The sequence below is a fragment of the Orcinus orca genome, chromosome 19 (assembly GCF_937001465.1).
Source record: "Orcinus orca chromosome 19, mOrcOrc1.1, whole genome shotgun sequence".
Classification (NCBI taxonomy): domain Eukaryota; kingdom Metazoa; phylum Chordata; class Mammalia; order Artiodactyla; family Delphinidae; genus Orcinus; species Orcinus orca.
In genome coordinates this window covers 12,899,660-12,919,026 of record NC_064577.1, presented here as the reverse complement: position 1 = coordinate 12,919,026, position 19,367 = coordinate 12,899,660, and the positions used below count along the sequence as shown (strand labels likewise).

The window sequence follows — 19,367 nt, the reverse complement described above, 5'->3', positions numbered from 1 at the left end:
GGGATGAAGATTCTCATGACTTTCCCACAAGGTACAGAAGCAACAGAAACGCTACATGGGCACGTACACCGGCGGGAGAAGAAGATGCCTTGACAGCCGCCTGTATGCACCAACCCGGCCCTGGACCACCCGATTCGTAGATGCAACCAAGGACGTGTCAAAATACCAGGGCAGGGGCTTCCCTGGTGGCGTAGTGGCTGAGAGTCCGCCTGCCGATGCAGGGGACACGGGTTCGTGCCCCGGTCCGGGAAGATCCCACGTGCCGCGGCGCGGCTGGGCCCGTGAGCCATGGCCGCTGAGCCTGCGCGTCCGGAGCCTGTGCTCCGCAGCGGGAGAGGCCACAACAGTGAGAGGCCCGCGTACCGCCAAAAAAAACAGGGGAAGCAGGTGATTCGAGAAACAGAGAGTCTCCTCCTCAAGGCCGGGCGTTACACACACACCCTCTTGGGGGAAACGGGAGGCAGACCCCCGCTGTGCCAAACTCTAGGGAGTAAAAAGGAGAGGGTCTGTTTCTTGCGGGTGCTCCCGATGGAGAACCCTCTCGGGTGGGGGCGCTGAGGGTGGAGTGGGGTGGTGAGGGGGTGTTTGGGTGGGGTGGGGGCCGTCAGGCTGCCTCTGCAGATCCCGCCGGGCTGGCTCTGGAGGCGAGACTTGGGGGAGGGAATGGGAAAGGGCGGGGTGGGCCGCGCCCCGCCACGTCTCCTCCTCCTCCCCGGCCGGGATTGAGGGCGGGCTCGGGTGGCCAGCAGGGGGCGCCAGAGGACAGGCACTGCCTCGCGGAGGACTTGCCGGGCTTGGGACGCTGCCCCGCCCGAGACCCCCGCCCCACCCCGGCTCCGCATCCCAGACCCGGAGGGGACCCGGGCCGCGCGGCCGGCGTGCGCGGGGGAAGCAGGGAGAACCCAGCGGAGCCCGGAAGCCTGTGCCCGGCAGCGCGGGCGCGAGGTCACGGCTGTTAACCTCCGGGCGGGGGTCCCAGGGTGTCCGCCTCACACACAGGGTCTCAGATTTAGACGCTGGACCTCGGGCCAGATGAGCTGATGCACAATGCCTTGATGGGATCAAGGAAGGCAGGCGTCATAAAGCAGACATGTAAAATATCTGACATTTATGTTAACACATTTCGGCATTTCTTCCTATTTCAATACTCCGCCAACCTCAAAACATGGCACTGGCCCTGAGCCTCTTATCCTACGAGGGGCCTCGTCCTGGGCCTCCTCCATCTCTCCAGGGGACGGCCTCTTTGGTCCCCAGGCTTATCGCCTATCTGCACCCCGTCCCAGCCCCCCCCCAACACATACACCCCTACACATCCTTCACCCACTACTTGTCTCTCAACTTCGGGCCTTCTCCCCTCCTCCCACGGGCCCCATGCGCCTCTGTCCACCCCTACCCCTGCCTCAGCTAAACAGCTTCCTTCAGTTCTTTCCTCCTCAACCATCTGTCCCAGCCCCAGCCCCCTGCCTCGCCCTCACACACACACCTGAGCCCAGGAGGGAGCCCCCCCCACCCCGGGCAGGGCTGCCCTGCAAAAACACGCCTCTACCAAAACCCCCCTTTCGCAGCCATGGACGCCAAGCCCCTGCCTCCCCGGCCCCCCGCACCAGCATCAAATCAGGCCTCAAATCAGGCCGAACTTCTTCCCAGAGTTCCTGAGGGATAAATGAAGGAGCAGAGAGCCAGACCCCAGCCAGAGTGGGGTCAGTGTGGACAGGGGTCAAAGGGCAAAGTTTGGGTTCCGCTTGTGGTTCACAGAACCCAGAGACCTGTTGCTAGGCAACCAGATCTCCCAGCCGACACATCCTGAGCTGCCTGCCGATAGGCAGCCTCCAGCCATCTTCCCTGAATCTCTCAGACACCCACCCTCTGTGGGACCCTGAAAAGCAGGAGGAGGGGAGAAGCAAGCCCTGCCACCACCCCTGAGCTCCGCCACCCCCGTTTCACTGTGACGGTTCGGCCGCTGGGCCGTCAGGTCACGGCCGCCATGAGTCTGGGCACCATGGAGGGGGAGGATCTGGCCGAGTACTTCCGCTTGCAGTATGGGCAAAGGCTGCTGCAGCTGCTGCAGTGAGTGTCGGAGGGCCTGGGAGCGCCGTACCCACCCGTTGCCCCACCTTCCCACCTGTCCCCCTGCTCCTATAACCCAGCACCGCAAATCACACTGGCACCAATCCCGCCCGTCCCCGGCCCCAGCTTGCTCCCCAGCACGGCCCTCTCTCCCTCTGAGCACACCGTTCTTTTCGCTCAGATGGGGTAGGGCGCCTTCCCTCCCCGTGGGTGCCTGTCTCCATGGGTTCCTCCCGGTCCCGGGCTGCCCCAGGCGCTCAGAGTCCACAGTCCCTATTGCCTGTGTCTTGGGCAGGAAGTTCCCCAGCACTGAGGACCACTCAGACTCCCCATCCATCCGGCTGCTGGAGAAGAAGAAAGAGGCCAAGCTCATGCACCATGCCATGGAGCAGAAGAAGGAGGTGGGAGACGCAAGGGTTGGATGCGGGGAGGGCCACGGCTCAGGGAGAGCCTGAGGACGGCCCTCTGTTTTGTGGGTGGTGGTGGCTAGAGCCAGGCATCGTGGGTGTTGATCCTGTGTTTCCTCTGCACAGCACAGAAGGGATCCGAGTCTTGGGGTACCAGTGTCCTGCGATGCTCTGCTCTGAACCAGACGTGGGGTGGAAAGTGGGCACCTGGGGACAGGGGCTCTAGGGCAGGGGATGCTGGGGCCTTCCTTGGTTTCCATTCAGGGGTCCTCTTGACCTCTCTGCTCCCCCCTCCCCCCTAGATATTTCAGCGCAGAATGGAAACCCTGAACCTGCGCTGGGAGGAGCTGGGAGTCAAGGAGGCCCAGCTGAAAGCCCACATACAGAAGTTTGAGCAGTTCATCCGGGTACGAAGGGGTGTGGCCTGCTGCAGCAGGGCTGCCACGCTCTGCAGTTGGTCAGCTTGCCCCTCTTCCCACTCCCTACCTCTTCCCCCTCCCTCCTCAGCCTCCATTTCCCCGACTCCTCGCCCTGGGTTAGAGGTCTACTTGGTGCTCACCAGTGCCTGGGGCTTGCCCCTTTATCTCCCCCTCCTACTGCTCCGTTTGCATTGATAGTTTCCTGCTGCCCTGTCCGTCTCTGCCCCCTCTAGATTGCTGTTTCCTATTTCCTTGCCTGTGGTTGGCACATCCAGTTTATCCAGTGAATGAATGAATGATGGATGATGAATAAATGAATGAATGTGCCACGGTTAGGGCCAGGCACTTGGGGATACAAAGATGAATCAGACAGGGTTTTATTTTTTAAATAAATTTTTATTTATTTTATTTATTTATTTCTGGCTGCGTTGGGGCTTCGCTGCTGCGCGCGGGCTTTCTCTAGTTGCGGGGAGCAGGGGCTACTCTTCGTTGCGGTGCGCGGGCTTCTCGTTGCGGTGCGCGGGCTTCTCATCGCGGTGGCTTCTCATTGCGGAGCACGGGCTCTAGGTGTGCAGGCTTCAGTAGTTGCAGCACATGGGCTCAGTAGTTGTGGCACATGGGCTTAGTTGCTCTGCAGCATGTGGGATCTTCCTGGACCAGGGACTGAACCCGTGTCCCCTGCATTGGCAGGCGGATCCTCAACCACTGCGCCACCAGGGAAGCCCCCAGACAGGGTTTTAGTCCCCCCAGCTCACCCTACCCCTCCATCCTTGCACTGAAGGCCCAGGCAGGGGGCATTGAAGAACCAGGTACTGGAGTCCCCTACGAGACAACCCCTCTCAGTGTGTCCTGAGAGGAGGGATTTAACCGTTTTAAAATCCAGATTTCTCCAGGCTGGCTCCAACCGGGTACCTGCCGAGCCTTGAAGGGCTGGCCCAGCCCCAGGGGGTAACCTCTGGCCTCTGCTACAGGGCAGTCCTGTTCTCAAGCATCTTTGTCTCTCTCTCTGCCTAAACCAGGTGGGAAAGGAAGCTGATGGACCAGGCATTATTCTCCAGAGGTCCAGTCTTTCTTACTGGACAGAGAAAAGCTCATGGAGTGCTTGGGGTGGCAGGAGATTTGGGGGTGAGGGGTTCTGCAAATCGTCGGAATCCTGGAGAGCTTGTTACAGATACAGACCCTGGGCCCCTCCCCTCTCCTTGCTTTCAGCAGGCCTGAGGTCAGGCCCAGTCGACTGTATTGTTAAAAATATCCCCAGGGGATTGTGATGCCCGGCTGGACTTGGAAACCACTGGTTTGGGGCCCCTCTGTCCTCTCCTGGACCCACAGGGCAGAATGCAAATCCCCCGGGTGCCTTCTTCCGTGTCTTCCAAATGCCACCACCACAGGCACCCATCTGGGTGGAATCACCACAGCCCCTGAAGGGGGAAAGGAGCCACACACAGGCAGTGTGAGAGGTCTGCCCCTCATCTTGGGAGGAGAGCTTGTCCTCCCGAGGAAGGAAGGAGGACGGGACCAGCCCACTTGCAGCAGCTGAGCCTCGTGTCTTTCTTTCTGGGCATTGAATTCCCTGCATCATCTCCTCCTGTCCCCACCTGATGCCAGTCTTGAGCTACAGGAACATCCCCTCCGGAATGGCCTTGCCCCACCAGGCCCTCCGGACTAGGCCCACCTCCTAGCTCGTCTCCCTAGAGCTCCAGCAGGGTTGCCCCAGCTTTTGAAAGGAAGAGAGGGGCTCCTGCCTCTCATTTCTACAATTGGAGAAGGTGAGGCACCAAATCAGGAGAAAATTTGGGCTTCCCAGGTCTGGGCCCAGGACTCTGTCCTGTGACAAATGGCCATCACTAAGGATAGAGATGAGGGACTTCCCTGGTGGTCCAGCGGTTAGGACTCCGCGCTTCCACTGCAGGGGGCTCCGGTTCGATCCCTGATCGGGGACCTAGGATCCCGCGAGAGGAGTGGTGCGGCCAAAAAAAAAAAAGAATAGAGATGGAAACTTTATCAGAAGATTTTCCCAGCCTTTCCCAGGGTTTGAGTTCTCTCCAGACACTGAGCCCAGTGGGGCGTGGGGCTTCCGGAGCTCAGATTCCGCAGAGTCAGGATCACGTCCTGTCTCGTCCCCATAAGGCCACCTTCTGATGTTGGATTAAATCTCTGTCCTCTCAGCCTCCTCAGTCCACAGAAAACCCCTCAACCAGCTTCAGATAACCCTGGAGACGCGCTTCCTTTCACCTCATCGGCCACGTGGGCAGCCTGGCCACCGCCGTCCACCCTCAGGGTGGATAGAGGCCTTGTGGGAGCCCCACCAGCCTGGGCACCAGGGAGGGCAGGACCCACGCCCGATTGGCGTCATCTCCCTGGCCCCAGGAGAACGACCAGAAACGGATCCGGGCCCTGAAGAAGGCCAACAAGGAGCGAGAACTCAAGAGGCAGTGCACGCAAGAGCTGACCAAGGCCAAGCAGGAGATGGCGGCCCTGCGGCTGGAGCACCAGAGGCTGAGCGCCAAGCTGCAGGAATACTCCATCTTCAACAAGTACCTGGAGAAGGTGGTGGAGAACTCCGAGGTGCGTGGAGGGCCGAGGGGGGTGGGAGGTTCCTCAGACCCACCTACTCTTCCCCAGGGGCCTGGGCTGTGAGGGGACTGGGGCAGGGACGGTCACCTGCTCTGGGGAAAGGCCTCCAGCCAAGGAGGGCAGCTGGCAGAGGCCCCTGGCGAGGCTGGACTCATTTCTCAAGGGTGGGAACCTGGCGGTGTATTTGTGCGCGTATGACATCTGTGGACCTGTCTCTATATGGGTCCCGTGTCTGTGTCTAGGAGCGAGGTTTTGTTTTGGAGCACCAACGATCAGCTTGGCCTGCGTCGGATGTGACCCACGCTCTCCCTGCTTCCCCTCCTCCCTGGTGTTCTTCAGTTTACTTGAGAGTAGATGGGCAGAGAAAGCGCCAGCCTTGCGCAGAGCTGGGCACTTAGCATGTGCTGGGCCCTGGGCTGGGTGGGTGCTGCAAGCATAGCCTTGCTCAGTCCACTCACTAGCCCCCAGAGGAAAGCCATCATTTCACCCTGTTACGAGGAAGAAGCGGAGGCTCAGAGAGGTTAGGTAACCTGCTCAGGGAGGCACAGCTTATAAGTGGCAGAGCCCTTGCTTCTAACCACCCTTCGGTGGGCCCCACAAAGCCACTGACAACTGCTCTTCATAAAGTTGCCTTGTTGCCAGAGCTAAGGGAACTTGTTTGCCCTCTGCCCACCCATGCTTTCTGGAGCGTTTGACACTGTCCATGCTCCTGCTTGAAATATACCTGTGCCCTTTCCTCTGGGACTCCTCCCTCCTTCTACTTTCAGGCTACCTCTGGCCCTTCCTCCTCAGGCTCCTCTGGGGCTCCTCTTCCTCAAGTTCCTCGGGTCTTTGTCCCACACCCTGTACTTCTCTCCCTGAGGAATTCCCTGGGCCTCTGATGGATGTCACCCATGTCAACGGCCATCCACCTATGTCCCCCATCCTCCCATGTGACAGCAGCAGGGCCCTTCACCAGGGTGGAGAGAGGTATGAGGTATGCCCTCTGGGGTGTGAACCCATGTCCTGTGGGGGGCACAGGGAGACAAAGGATGCACCACTTTTTAAAAAGTCCTGGCAATTTCCATATAGAACCACTAACCTAATTTATTTATGCATGAGTCCCAAGTCCGTGTTACTTCCTGCATTCTAAGGCACTACCTACTGTATGATAAATTGTTCATTTAATAATTGGGTTTGGGGGGAGGTGGGGGAGTGAGAGAAGACTAGTATATTAAAGCAGCAGATAGATTATAGGACACGACTCAAATTTAGAGCTAGTAAAATGTGTCTTAGAATGGAGGAGATTGGCCTGGATCTCTCTGGCCTGGAGCTCCCTCCTAAGCGTCAGGCCCGTACATCTAATTTATTGAGTCCACGACTGCTTCCTGCCACCCCCGGGCCAGCGCTGCTGCGGGTGGGTCCGGTGCTGGTGAAGGGCAAGACCACCCACCCACAGCCTCGCCACAACTCCAGCTTCTTCCTGGACTCCTCCTCCTTCTCCCCCACTCCCCGCAGCCATCCATCAGCAGATCTGGTCTATTCCGCCTCCTAAGTATTTCTGGAATCCAGCCCCTGCCCCTTCCTCATCCAGACCACCAGTGTACCTCATCAGGAGTCCAGCTCTGCGTTATGCCTCGCCACCAGTCTGTCCAGCGTTCTACAGCCAGTGGGGTCCCCATCTCTCATTCTCTTTCCTCGTCCTTTAGTTCTTGCAAAATATTTTAAGTGTACTGAAAAGTATACATAAATATATGACAGCACCCAAGTACTCTCCACAGCTTCGTCACATCTTAATATTTCCCCCAATTTGCCCCTTTTTTTTCTAAAATAAAACACGACTGGTCATTGAAACCCCCAGTGTGCCCCCCTTCCAAACACCGTTCTTCTCCTCTCCTCAGGGGTAACCAGTAATCCAGATTTTTAAGCTTCTCATTCTCAGGCTTGTTATTATTTGGGGCCACAGTTTACATTATCCATAAACTATGTCCTTTTATGGCTTTTTTCCAATCAATGATTTAAAGAGAAAAAAAAGCTTTGTATCATGGGAAATTTCAGCCGTATACAAAAGCAGAGAAAATAGTCTATTGAATGCCCATTACTCATCACCTAATTCCAGCCATCATCAGCTCATTGTCAGATCCCCATCGCTGCCATTTTGAAGCAAATGATATTGTTTTCATCTATAAGTATTTCATTATATGGCTCTAAAAGAGCTCTTTTTCACATAGCCACAATACCTACATCCAGCCGACGTCAAAATTTCCCCAGTTATTGCACAAATGCTTTTTGTACAGCTGGTTTGTCCCAATCGGGGTCCAAATAAGGTCCCCAAACTGCATTTGGTTGATGTGTTTCTCAAGTGTCCCAGACGTTATTACTATGCTGATCAAAAGAAGCCAGACATGAAAGAGGACATACTGTATGATTCCACTGATATGTTTCAAAACAGGTGAAATGAATCATGGGGGATAGAAGTCATAATTCTGGTTTCCTCGGGGCAGATACTGACTGAAAGGGGGCCAAAGATTCTCCTAGGGTGCTGGAAGTGTCCTAAGTCCCCCTCTTCACATATTAGCTAGAATACTACCATCTGGAAAAGGGCTTCATACTTCCCTTCATCAACTAGTTGATGACTAGGTGGGCCTTAAAGAAAAATCTCGTTAAATGCTTGGTTCTTCATTACAGTCTTCAGAATAATGAGCTGGTTCTCCAGCATCCTCCGAAAGTGCCCTGTAATGTTGTTAGTATCACCGCGAGCAACACATTTGATATGGTTCAATCCTTTGCACTTATTCTTACTGATGTTCAAAGGGTCCCATCTTTGGACAGTGGGAGCTTCTTCAAGTTGGCACCTGGGACCTTTTGACATCAGCGTTCAGTTTTGGAGAGGTGCTCCTGGGTGCTCTGATGTATCCCATTCGTTTTAGCTGTTGTATACCATTGCATCTCTCAGAAATGCAGACAGGAAGTTCTCTCTCTGCTCTCTCCTTCAGTGGACGAAGTTCACACTCCTCAGGGTTTACTGGGCACTTTTTTAACTTCTCCAGGGTGATCTCTCCCTCCCCATCTTGAACCCAGGCCATTCATATTAAACTCTCTTGCTCATCCTGGATATGCCACACGTACACCATCATCTTTACCCAGGCTGTTCCGTCTACCTGTACTACTTCCTCGCTTTCCCCCACCTGCCTTTGCCTGCCCGTCTTCTCGTCATACCTCTGGTCTCATTTTAACCATCCTTTTCCTGAGGAAGCCTTTTCTGGCTGTCCCCATTTCCTCTAATGCTGGGTTAAGTGGCCCTTGCCCACAGAGGATGTATTTGGGGAGAGGCCAGTTCCCAGAACACCAGTCTGTCACTGGAAGTGTCATGAGATGGAGAGACAACTCAGGGAGTGTCCCCTGGGTGGCTGGAAGTCACGTGCTGATAACCCCCCCACACCCCGGGGACGTGAGTTGGCATCCTGGAGCTGGTACTCAGAGCGCCTTCTAGAGAGGGAGGGTTACAGGGCTTCTGTTCTGCTGAGTTAGGGCCAGAGCAGCGTGGCCCTGCACTGTGGCAGACGGGGCAGCTGAGCCTGGCCAGCCACCTGCCCCACTGGTACCCACCCTCTCCAGACCCCGCCGGAGGTAGGCCTCAGCCCCTGTTGAACAAATACCAGAGAGCACCAGGCTGAAGATACTACCCAACGGTCGCCTGCAGCCCATCCCCCAGTCACCGAGAGGTCTTATCACTCTGTGTTGTAACTGACTATTTACTTGTCTGTCTGTCCTACCCCACCACCGCAAGTTGTAAGGCTTCCTAAAAGCAGGGTCTGGCTTTCTTATCTCCTGTTCAGCTGGGGAACCTTCAGAGCGGTTTATTAATCCGGGTCTCTGAGGGTGGAGGCTGGCACGTAGCTTTGTTAAAGCTCCCAGGTGATTCTAATAACCAGCAGTCAAGACTGAGAGCCCAGGGTCTAGATGCACGTGCTCCCAACACGTGGCCCACGGCCCATACCAACTCAGGAGGAGCACAGGGGGACTCCAAGGGCCTCACAGCCTCTGCCCCTTGGCCCAGGGCCTCACTGCCGGGCAGAGGCATCAAGGCTGGGAGTGGAGGGCGCAGAGTGGGGTCGGACCCCTTGGGCGGCGGTGCACTGGTCCGAGTCCGTCCCTCCCCTCTCCCCCACCCCCGCCCATCCCCTCCCGCAGTTCGAAGAGATCCACGAGGTGATCGCGCGCTACAAGACGCTGGTGAGCATGCACCACGACCTCATGCAGTCGGCGCAGGAGGGCCAGGAGAAGGTGGAGCGCGCCAAGGCCCGGCTGGCGCGCTACAAGGAGGAGAAGGACGACGAGATCCTGCAGCACAACAACGAGCTGGCGCGCCTGCAGATGCGCTTCGACCGCGCCCGCAGCGACGTCATCATCTGGGTGAGCGCCCCGGGTGGGTAAGGGACACACACACACACACACACACACACGCACACACACTCCTAGCGCTCACGCCCCGCCCTCATTCTCGTCCCCAGGAATCTCGCTGGGCACACATCCAGAACACCGCCGCCAAGAAGACCCTCTTGCTTGGCACCATTAAGATGGCAACGCTGAACCTCTTCCAGATCGTGAGCAAGCAGCTGAAGGAGGCGAGCTCCGTGTCCCTGGAGGACACGCACAAACAGCTGGACACGGTAAGAGGAAGCCCGAGTGCCTGGCCAGCTGGCTCGAGTGAGCCACGATGGTTCTCCCTGGGTTGGGCAGAGGCGTGATTCCTACAGAGTAGTGGTTCTCAAATTTTCACAGAATCAGCATCACCTGGGGGCTGAGGCGTATCACTGAATCCCACCCCCAGAGTCTCAGACTCGGTGGGTCTGAGATGAAAAGCCACGAATTTCCATTTTCAGCAAGTTTCCAGGTGATGGTGCTGGTCTGGGTTCCACACTTTGAGAACCACTGCATTAGCGCTAAGGCTCTGTTGGCCCCAGTCAGCACGGGCAGTAGCAGGGACCCGCTACTGCATTCATTAGTTACACAAAACAGTCTTATTAAGTTCTAGTGAGATGCTGAAGGCTTGTGACTGACCCCCACGCTTGGGGAAAAGAGAAAATTGGCGGGTGGTGCGGGGAGGGAAATCAGCAAGGGCAGGGAAGGGTCAGAGTCATATTAGTACCATTCTGAGATTTTTCTCTTTGAAGTAATTGAAAGGAAATGACTTTTTCACTGTATGATTCAAAGCTATGGGATGCCATGTCCGTGTGCCGCCTGAAATTGTCTCACTTCTGACCAAAGGTACCCGCATCCCGCTGTTTGGGAAGCTACGCCAGCAGATGCAGTAGCCGTGCTTCTTGTAACATGCAGAGAACCATGATTAATTATTTATCCTTTTTGGCAAAAGCCTTTAGCTCGCCATGAAATAGTAGAAAGTAGGCTCCCAAAGGCTGGGATTTCTGTTTGCTTTTTTCCTGCTGTATACCCAGCATCTAGAACAATGCCAGGCAGATAGCAGGCACTCTGTAAGTATTTGGTGAATGAATATGGAACAGAAGCCGATAAAAGCAATTGACTGAGAGCTGCTTCCTCTGTTTAAAAAAAAAAAAAAAAAAAAAAGGTGAAACTCATGAAATGTAAAGAATTTCACCCACTGACCAGCCGGGAAGTAGGATTTCCTTAAACCCAAGAATCAGCCTGCATTGTAAGGCTTATTAGAGCAGAATTATTAACAGTCCAAAGACTGTAAAGGGAATTTGTAAGAAAAGTTGTTCTGAAATAGCGATCCTCAAACTTTTTTGGTAGCAGGATACCTTTACACTCATAAAATTTATTGAAGACCCTCAAAGAGCTTTTGTTTATATGGCTTCTATCAATTGATGTTTCCTTATTAGAAACTCAAGCAGAAAAATTAAAAATAATTCATTTAGAAATGACAGTAAGAAGCACATTAAGAGAAATAGCATTTTTTTAGAATATTTATTTATTTATTTATTTTTGGCTGTGTTGGGTCTTCGTTTCTGTGCGAGGGCTTTCTCTAGTTGTGGCCAGTGGGGGCCACTCTTCTTCGCGGTGCGCGGGCCTCTCACTGTCGCGGCCTCTCTCGTTGCGGAGCACAGGCTCCAGACGTGCAGGCTCAGTAGTTGTGGCTCACGGGTCCAGTTGCTCCGCGGCATGTGGGATCCTCCCAGACCAGGGCTCGAACCCGTGTCCCCTGCATTGGCAGGCGGATTCTCAACCACTGCGCCACCAGGGAAGCCCCACAAATAGCATTTTTAATGAAAAACACGTTTTCAAGAAGTACTTTATGGGACGAGCGGCATTATTTGATACTTGCAAACCGCTTGAATGCGTGGCTTCCTGGAGGACAGGTGGATTGCCACACCTGCTTCTGCATTCAGCCTGTCGTGCTAGCCTACGTCACGGGAACATCCCGCTCTGGGAAAAGCCCCTGTAGACTCTCAAGAAAATAAGAGCAAAAAAGACAAGTAACATCTTAGTATTATTATAAAAAGAGTTTTGGCCTCGTAGACCCTTCTCCCCGGCAGTAGGGTCTCAGGACGCCCAGCCGTCCTCAGATCCCTCTCCTTTAGCCGTTGTAAAGAAAGATGGGGCAGGAGGTGGTGGGCGAGCATCCCCTGCTCAGACCGTAGCTTACAGTCCATCCACTCCAAATTCTGAGCTTTCGGACTCCCTCTCAACCTCTTTTTTTTTTTTTTTTTTGGCTGCACGGCTTGTGGGATCTTAGTTCCCCCACCAAAGATCGAACCCAGGCCCCCAGCATCGAGCAGTGAACGTGCCAAGTCCTAACCACTGGACTACCAGGGAATTCCTGTTCTCAACCTTGATTTGCTTCGATAGGAATTCCTCATATTGCCCAAATGTTACTTTTAAATATTCCACTTCATTCCTGTAGGATATGAGCCTACACACACGTGATTAAGTAGCCTGAAAAAAGAAAAATAAAGACCTGGGAAAATACAAGTTAAAATCTGAGGTCAAAGGCGAGAGAGAGATGTATGGACTCTGGATTCTTGGATTATAGAGGACAGTAGTTCAACAGGGACAGTAGTTGGCTCTGAGCTTCCTGGTAACCAGAAGCAAAAGCAACACATAGTTCTTGTACCAAAATAAGAAAACACATGGTTTCTTCAGAAAGAGCAAAACGTTCCCAGCACTTAACCTCTAGCTGAACATTTTCAAGGAGGCTTCAGAGACACGCAGTGAAATGATGTTCTCAGCAGTGTCCCTCCAACAGATCCACGCATGGGCTTCAGAAAGCAGCCACTTAGAATCAGGAACGAGGTACCACTCAGGGAAAGTGATTTTGCAAAAGGCCAAGACGATTTGCGTTCAGTATAGTGTGTGTAGAAGGTCGAGCATTATTGTTTCTGAATAAAGCCCAAACTGGAGCAGCATTTTCCAAATCGTGCTTGGCAAACCCTAGAATCCCAGGATGGCAGTAAGTCTCCTCCAGGGAAATAAACGGGTTCTATGGGCTACAAAATTTAGAAAACTCAAGTTAAACAAAGGTGGCTGGTTTTAAAATACAGGACTTCACAGTGCCTTTGCTCTGGTTCTGCCCTGAGACTCTCCCAGCAGATAAAGTTTCTAAAACTTACTTGACCACAGACCTTTTTTGGGGTAGGTGATTACTTACTACAAGAACATAGTTTGGGAAATACTGGACTTGTCATCTCTGTAACCTTGGGAAAGTTGCTCGAATTCAGTCACTGTTTGTTTCTCTCCTCTCTTGCAAAATAGGAATTGTGCTGGTAATAGTAACAGTATTAGCAACTAACTGGGCTTTTGAGAGTGTTGGACAGTCTGTGTAGCCCCATCTTTAGGAACATTCTTGAAAAGGAGAAATTTTAGGACTGAGATCTTAAAGGCCATCTAGGCCAACCTTTTCTCCCTCTTCCCTTTTTAAAGATAAACTGAGTCCCAGAAAGATGAAGTGATTTCCCCAGAGCTGCATCAGGACCCCAGGTCGTCATCCTTTTTTAAAGTGAAGTATAGTTGGTTTACAATATTGTAAATTGTAAATATTGTAGTCTCAGATGAACAACAAAGTGATTCATTTATACATATGTATGTATATATCCATATTCTTTTATTTTCAATTCTTTTCCATTATAGTTTTTTTTTTTTTTTTTTTTTGTGGTACACGGGCCTCTCACCACTGTGGTCTCTCCCGTTGCGGAGCACAGGCTCAGTGCAGAGGTGCAGGCTCAGTGGCCATGGCCCACAGGCCCAGCCGCTCTGCGGCATATGGGATCTTCCCGGACCGGGGCATGAACCCGCGTCCCCTGCATCGGCAGGCGGACTCTCAACCACTGCGCCACCAGGGAAGCCCTCCATTATAGTTTTTTATAAGATATTGAATATAGTTTCCTGTGCTCTACAGTAAATCCTTATTGTTTCTCTGTTTTATATATGATAGTGTGCATCTATTAATCCCATACGCCCAATTCATCCCTCCCCCCACTTTCCACTTCGTTAACCATAGTTTGTTTTCTATGTCTGTGAGTCTGTTTCTGTTTTGTAAATAAGTTCATTTGTACTAGTTTTTAGATTCCACATATAAGTGATATCATATAATATTTGTCTTTGTCTGACTTACTTCACTTAGTATGATAATCTCTAGGTCCATCCATGTTGCTTCAAATGACATTATTTCATTCTTTTTTATGGCAAGTAATATTCCATTGTGTGTGTGTGTGTGTGTGTGTGTGTGTGTGTATGTATGTGTATGTATACATACCACATCTTCTTTATCCCATCTGCTGATGGGTGCTTAGATTGCAGGACCCCAGGTCTTCTGACTTGTGAGGCTGTGCTTTTTCCACTGTGTCATACTGATTGCATGTTCTTTACAACAAAAGTTAGTGAATAGAATTTAAACTTCCCTTGATGACTCAAGATTATCATAACGAGCATCAGTTCTGGGTTTCAAGCAAATGACCTCCTTGAAGGCTTTTAAATAGTGGAGAGCCGTCTGCCCTGACCCTGGCTGACCCCTTCCTGCTAAGTGCGTGTAGCCTGAGTCCGCTTAGGATCCTCCCTTTGTCTCCCTTTGTTAGACTGTCAGCCTGTACTTCATCCTCTCATTGCGTCTTCCTCTAGGGGTTCCCAGCTCCGTCCATGTTCATCACTTCTAGTCTGCTAAGCCTCATTCTCCATGTCAACTAGAATAATTGTCAAATGAGGGAAAGTCGGTCACAGGAGATGGGGACTCCTCACGAGCAGATTATGCCAGGACATTTCTGGATGGGTGGCTTGTGGCCTGCTGGGATTAACTGCGGTCCCCTGGCCTTGCTAGATCCAGCAGTTTATCCAGGACCTGTCAGACATCTGGGCAGAGGTGAAGAAGAAGGAGCAACAGCAAGTCCGGGTTTAAGGAGCAGCCATGGTTCCAGAATGTTCTGAGACAGAGAAGGGAGAGAGAAAGTACCTGGTGACCTTGCCGTCCAGTCAGCCCAGTCCAGCCCTCTGGGACCGCTGTGCCTTTCGGAAATCCCTGTTTATCCCCTCAGGCCGCAGCCCGTCCCATCCCTGAAAACATTAAATTCTATTAGAAGTTTGTTCCTAAGTCCTCTTTCTCTTTTTGGTGGTTTATTCATGGGGAAGAGGGTCCACTGAGGGGAGAATCCCCCAAGGCACCCCCTTTTGAAGCTGCCCAGGTCTGGTATCTCTTAGGCTTTGCAGTTTACACAGGAAGTATCCGCGTGGCAACACACACCAGGGTGAGTGCACAGGACCCTTCTTTCCTCTACCACTTCCATTTTTTTTTTTAAGTTGGTGTTTCCAGTTGGGGTGCAAAGACTCAGTAGAAACCATGAAGGCAGCTTCCTGGGTCCGAGCGCTGGAAGCGGTAAGTTAGGAACTGTTTCTTCCCTGACGTCGGGAGGAAGCCCTGCTGTCCTGCCCCCGCTGGACCCTAAGACATGCAATGTGGTATCAGGAATGCTGATGTAGGAATAGCAGGCAGGCTGCCAGGCAACGGCATCTTAGCAGGCTGGAATGATGGCTTCAAACCGACAAAACTAAACTGAGTGGAGGTGAATGTGAAGTCTTGCACTTAACGGTCAAAAACTCAACGGCACTGTTATCCGTCGTCAGTGGCAAAAGGCAGGTCAGGGACTGGACTGAAAGAGCAGCATTTATTGAGCGTATGTTTTATATACATCACCCCAGTGAGAACCGTGTGGCACCATTAACACCTGAATTACCAAACAGGACACTTGGCCGAGGACACTGGCTCCAGCGACAGGGTCGGGAGTCGCATTGGGTCTGCCTGCCCCCAGCCTGTGCTCCCTCCACCAGGCTGCTTTCTCCTCCAGGGGCAGCCCGAGGGGGCGGCCTGAACAGGGCTCCCTGTTTCTCCTTGGCCCTGTGATCCCAGAGGCCCTGCGGGGAGACCACCACCTCCAGGAGAGTCTGCTGCAGCACCCCTGCCCGGATCCTGCTGTGGGCCGCCGTCACCCCTCACCTTTGTGTTCACCATCTTCCAGCAGCGTCAACAGCCCCTGGGAGTTTATTGGAAAGGCGAATTCTCGGGCCCCATCCCAGACCCAAGCACTGGAAGCTCTGGAGGTGGGGCGAAGCCCTCTGGGTTTTAACACGGCCTCCAGGTGATTCGGATACAAGCTCAAGTTTGAGAACCACCCCTTTAGGGTAAACCAGACACTTTCAAGGACCTGGGATCCTACCATGTGAGGTCAAACCTATCCGTAACCCCACCTGTAGAGTCCGCGTGCAGTCAGAGGAACAGAACCAGCAGAAGGGGGATGCAGATGGGCATCCGTGGCTTTGCTCAGGGGATTGGACCCCAGGCAGGGAGGCCGCCGGTTGAGCAGTCTCTGCACACCTGTCGTCTTCCCACTGATGCTGGAGCTTGAAACCCAAGGACGGGGAGTGGTTGGGAAAGAAATATGGACGTAAAGTGGGGGAGATGGGGGGTGAGTCGGAATCCACACTCGCAAGCTGGGCCCATGAGGATGGACAGAAACCCATGGTAGTTCTTGCGGCCTCCAAGCTGGGAGGGGTGGGCGTCTGCAGAAGCTGGACCTGGATCACGGAGCTGAGCACCCACACTTGGCCCAGGAGCCGGAGGTGCTGCAAGAGGGTCCAGGGAGGGAGGAACAGCTGGGGCCACGGCCTCCCACGGATGAAGGGAGTGGGCAGTGCAGGGACAGCAGGTGGGAGCCTCCGCCTCTGCCCTCAAGCCTCTCACTGGAACCTCTGTGACCCCTGCTCCTTAGAAGCACCCCGGAAAAGGAATTCTGGGGAACACAGCACAGCCTGGCCAAGCTGCCACGTCCCCAGGCCTCCACGCGACCATCATCTGCTTCACAGGTGAGGGAAAGGGGAGGGGAGTGGGGCTGGCTGTCCCCTGCCAAAGGGACTTCTCTCTGGAAGGGGTTGGAATGTAACCGAGCAAGGGCTCCTGTGCTGGCAGCGCAGAGAGCCAAGCTCTGACAGCGGGTGTTTGCAGCAAAGTCAGGGTTTATTTGCAGGACGCCAAGCAAAGAGAAAGGGCAACTCATGCTCAGAAAACCCAAACGCCCGATGGCTTTCAGGCAAGGGTTTTTAAAGACAGTGTGAGGAAATGTAATGCTGGACACTATAAAACTCTTAGAGGAAAACATAGGAAGAACACTCTTTGACATAAACCACAGCAAGATCTTTTTTTTTTTTTTTTTTTGCGGTATGCGGGCCTCTCACTGTTGCGGCCTCTCCCATTGCGGAGCACAGGCTCCAGACGCGCAGGCTCAGCGGCCATGGCTCACGGGCCCAGCCGCTCCGCGGCACGTGGGATCTTCCCGGACCGGGGCACGAACCCGCATCCCCTGCATCGGCAGGCGGACTCTCAACCACTGCGCCACCAGGGAGGCGCCCCCCTTTTCTTTGATCCTCCTCAATCCTGGGAGGAACAGGGGCAGGACAAGAAAGGGAATAAAGTTTTGGATAGAGAGGTTGATCGTAAACTTGCCAGGGGAGCTCAGTTTTCGGGGGGACTGGGTTTCAGGAGGGCAGAGGTCATCCCGCAAACCCAGGAGGGCGAGTTCTGGGGGTGGTGCTGAGAGGGGGATGGGTAGAGTCTCTCACTGGAGGGAGATGTCTGGGCCTCCAGAGCCAGGGTTGGGGGTGAAGGATATGCGTCTAATACAGCTTCCCCTCACCTTTGAGCCTCCTGGGCCGTTTCCTGGGAGGCAGGAAAGGGCGCAGGACAGATGGTTATGCTAACCCCCATGCACACGGCCCCACCGTGTTCTGCTGTATCTGTGAAGTGTTGTTTGAGAAGTTCAGCCTCTAAGGGCTAAACGCACTTCCGGGGAGGCCTCGGGGTGGGGGGCGGCCCAGCCCTTCCCCAGGCCCCTCCCTCCCTCCCTCCCTCTTTCCCGGTCTTGGAGCCTCAAGTTTCCCCGAAGTGAGGAATTGTGCAGAGTCACACTCAGGATCCCTGTGATCACACACAGGCTTACCCTAACCCACACGGCTTTACACGTGTGTGCAGAACTCACTCGGAGATTCCTTGCGTTTTTCAGGTTTCCAAAGGGGCCCAGCCCGGGAGCAGAAGAAATTCTGTGGGTCTAGGCAGATTTCTTGATGACAAGTGAAGCCACAGATCCACAGACTCATTCCCAAACCCACAGAAAGGGGCAGAGCCACTCCAGGAGGGCCAGCGATTCTCCCAGGCATGAGCGAGAGGGCTTCCCCTTGGATGGGGGGACAGGCAGGGGTCACGGACAGACCCTCACCCCTCTCCCCCAGCCCCTCAGCCTGTCCACCGCAGGCCCTGGACCCACAGAAAGAAGCCCAAGACCACCCACTCGAGGGATTGGGGCTCCCAGATGCAGGAGTGTTTCGAGAAAAAAAAAAGATGGAGTTAAGATGATTGGAGTTCTCTCAGCAAGAAAAGACACCAGCTCATTAAAGCAGAAATAACTGATTGGTTCCAGAAATGAATGGTTCTCATCAGCACAGGCAGGAAGTAGGGTTCCGGGTGTTTTATGGGTAACGGGAGGCAAGAGGAGGGAAGACCTTCAGGGACTTACTCTCAACGCTGTTAGTGCTTCCTGATTGGGGGCGGGGGGCGGGGGGTGGGAAGGAAAAAGGAGGAATAGGGCCTCGAGGCGTGAAGGAGCCCAGCCTGCCAGCAACCAGGTAGGAGGACATCTCCATGTCTGTCACTTACGCCACACGCGCAGTCCCCAAACAGCAGTCAGTGTCCCAAAGCTGCAGGTGAGGAAGTGCTTTAGAACAAAGAGCTGCTTTCGGAGTGGCGTCCGTGTCTCCGGAGTAGTTTAAGGGTTCATGCTTCTGTAGGATTAGCTGTTGGTCCCTGGGATCACACCCCTTTCTCAGACTCCAGGCTGGGATCCCACATCTTACATCCAAGGCTTTGGGGCAGCTTGTGGGGGCCTGGAACCTTCCTCCTGTCATTTCAAGCCATCTTAGGGGTCATCCTTCAGGCACCTCTGGTCTGAAACTTTCGATCCAGTGATATCTATCAGAAGTGTCCACAGCAGGGTGTGGAAGGCAAGCAGAATCCCAGGAGGCCCCAGGCAGCTCCTTCCCCTGGGAGATGAGCCCTCCCTGACAGCCGTGGGCCTCACCTCCACTCTCCTCACCCCGACACTGCCCCCTAGCTTTAACTCTTTGAAACTTTGAACTTTTTGAAATCGAGGAATCTCCCACTGCAAACCACAGAGTTGGGGATGGTAAGAGCCAGGCTCAGAGCTTGAGGATTCCACCTTCCGGGGAGGCAAAGAACCATTTCAGGAATTTTAGGAGGAAACAGGCTGGGTCTAGAAACATCCAACAGAAGGAAAGCCAGCTGCACGGTGACGCAAAACTGATCGTATTAGTTTTCCATTCTGCGTGACAGATTGCCACAAACTCAGAGACCTAAACCAACACCCACTGCCTGTCTCACAGTTGTGGG

The 19,367-nt window shown here is 53.7% G+C and overlaps 1 protein-coding gene across 1 annotated transcript; it reads left to right on the top strand.

Moving 5' to 3' along the window:
* The first annotated feature begins 1,642 nt into the window (after positions 1 to 1,642).
* On the top strand, positions 1,643 to 15,002 carry CCDC42 (coiled-coil domain containing 42). The gene is made up of 7 exons (XM_004266853.2): positions 1,643 to 2,067; positions 2,363 to 2,468; positions 2,777 to 2,881; positions 5,261 to 5,458; positions 9,641 to 9,862; positions 9,961 to 10,119; positions 14,739 to 15,002. The coding sequence occupies exons 1-7, from the start codon at positions 1,985 to 1,987 to the stop codon at positions 14,814 to 14,816; spliced, it is 951 nt and encodes a 316-aa protein (XP_004266901.1). The 5' UTR covers positions 1,643 to 1,984; the 3' UTR covers positions 14,817 to 15,002.
* Positions 15,003 to 19,367: the final 4,365 nt, after the last annotated feature.

Coding starts and splice junctions, on each gene's coding strand:
- CCDC42 (XM_004266853.2), top strand. CDS start 1,985: ATGAGTCTGGGCACCATGGAGGGGGAGGATCTGGCCGAGTACTTCCGC. Junction 2,068..2,362: donor AGGCTGCTGCAGCTGCTGCA/GTGAGTGTCGGA, acceptor TGTCTTGGGCAG/GAAGTTCCCCAGCACTGAGG. Junction 5,459..9,640: donor AGGTGGTGGAGAACTCCGAG/GTGCGTGGAGGG, acceptor CCCCTCCCGCAG/TTCGAAGAGATCCACGAGGT.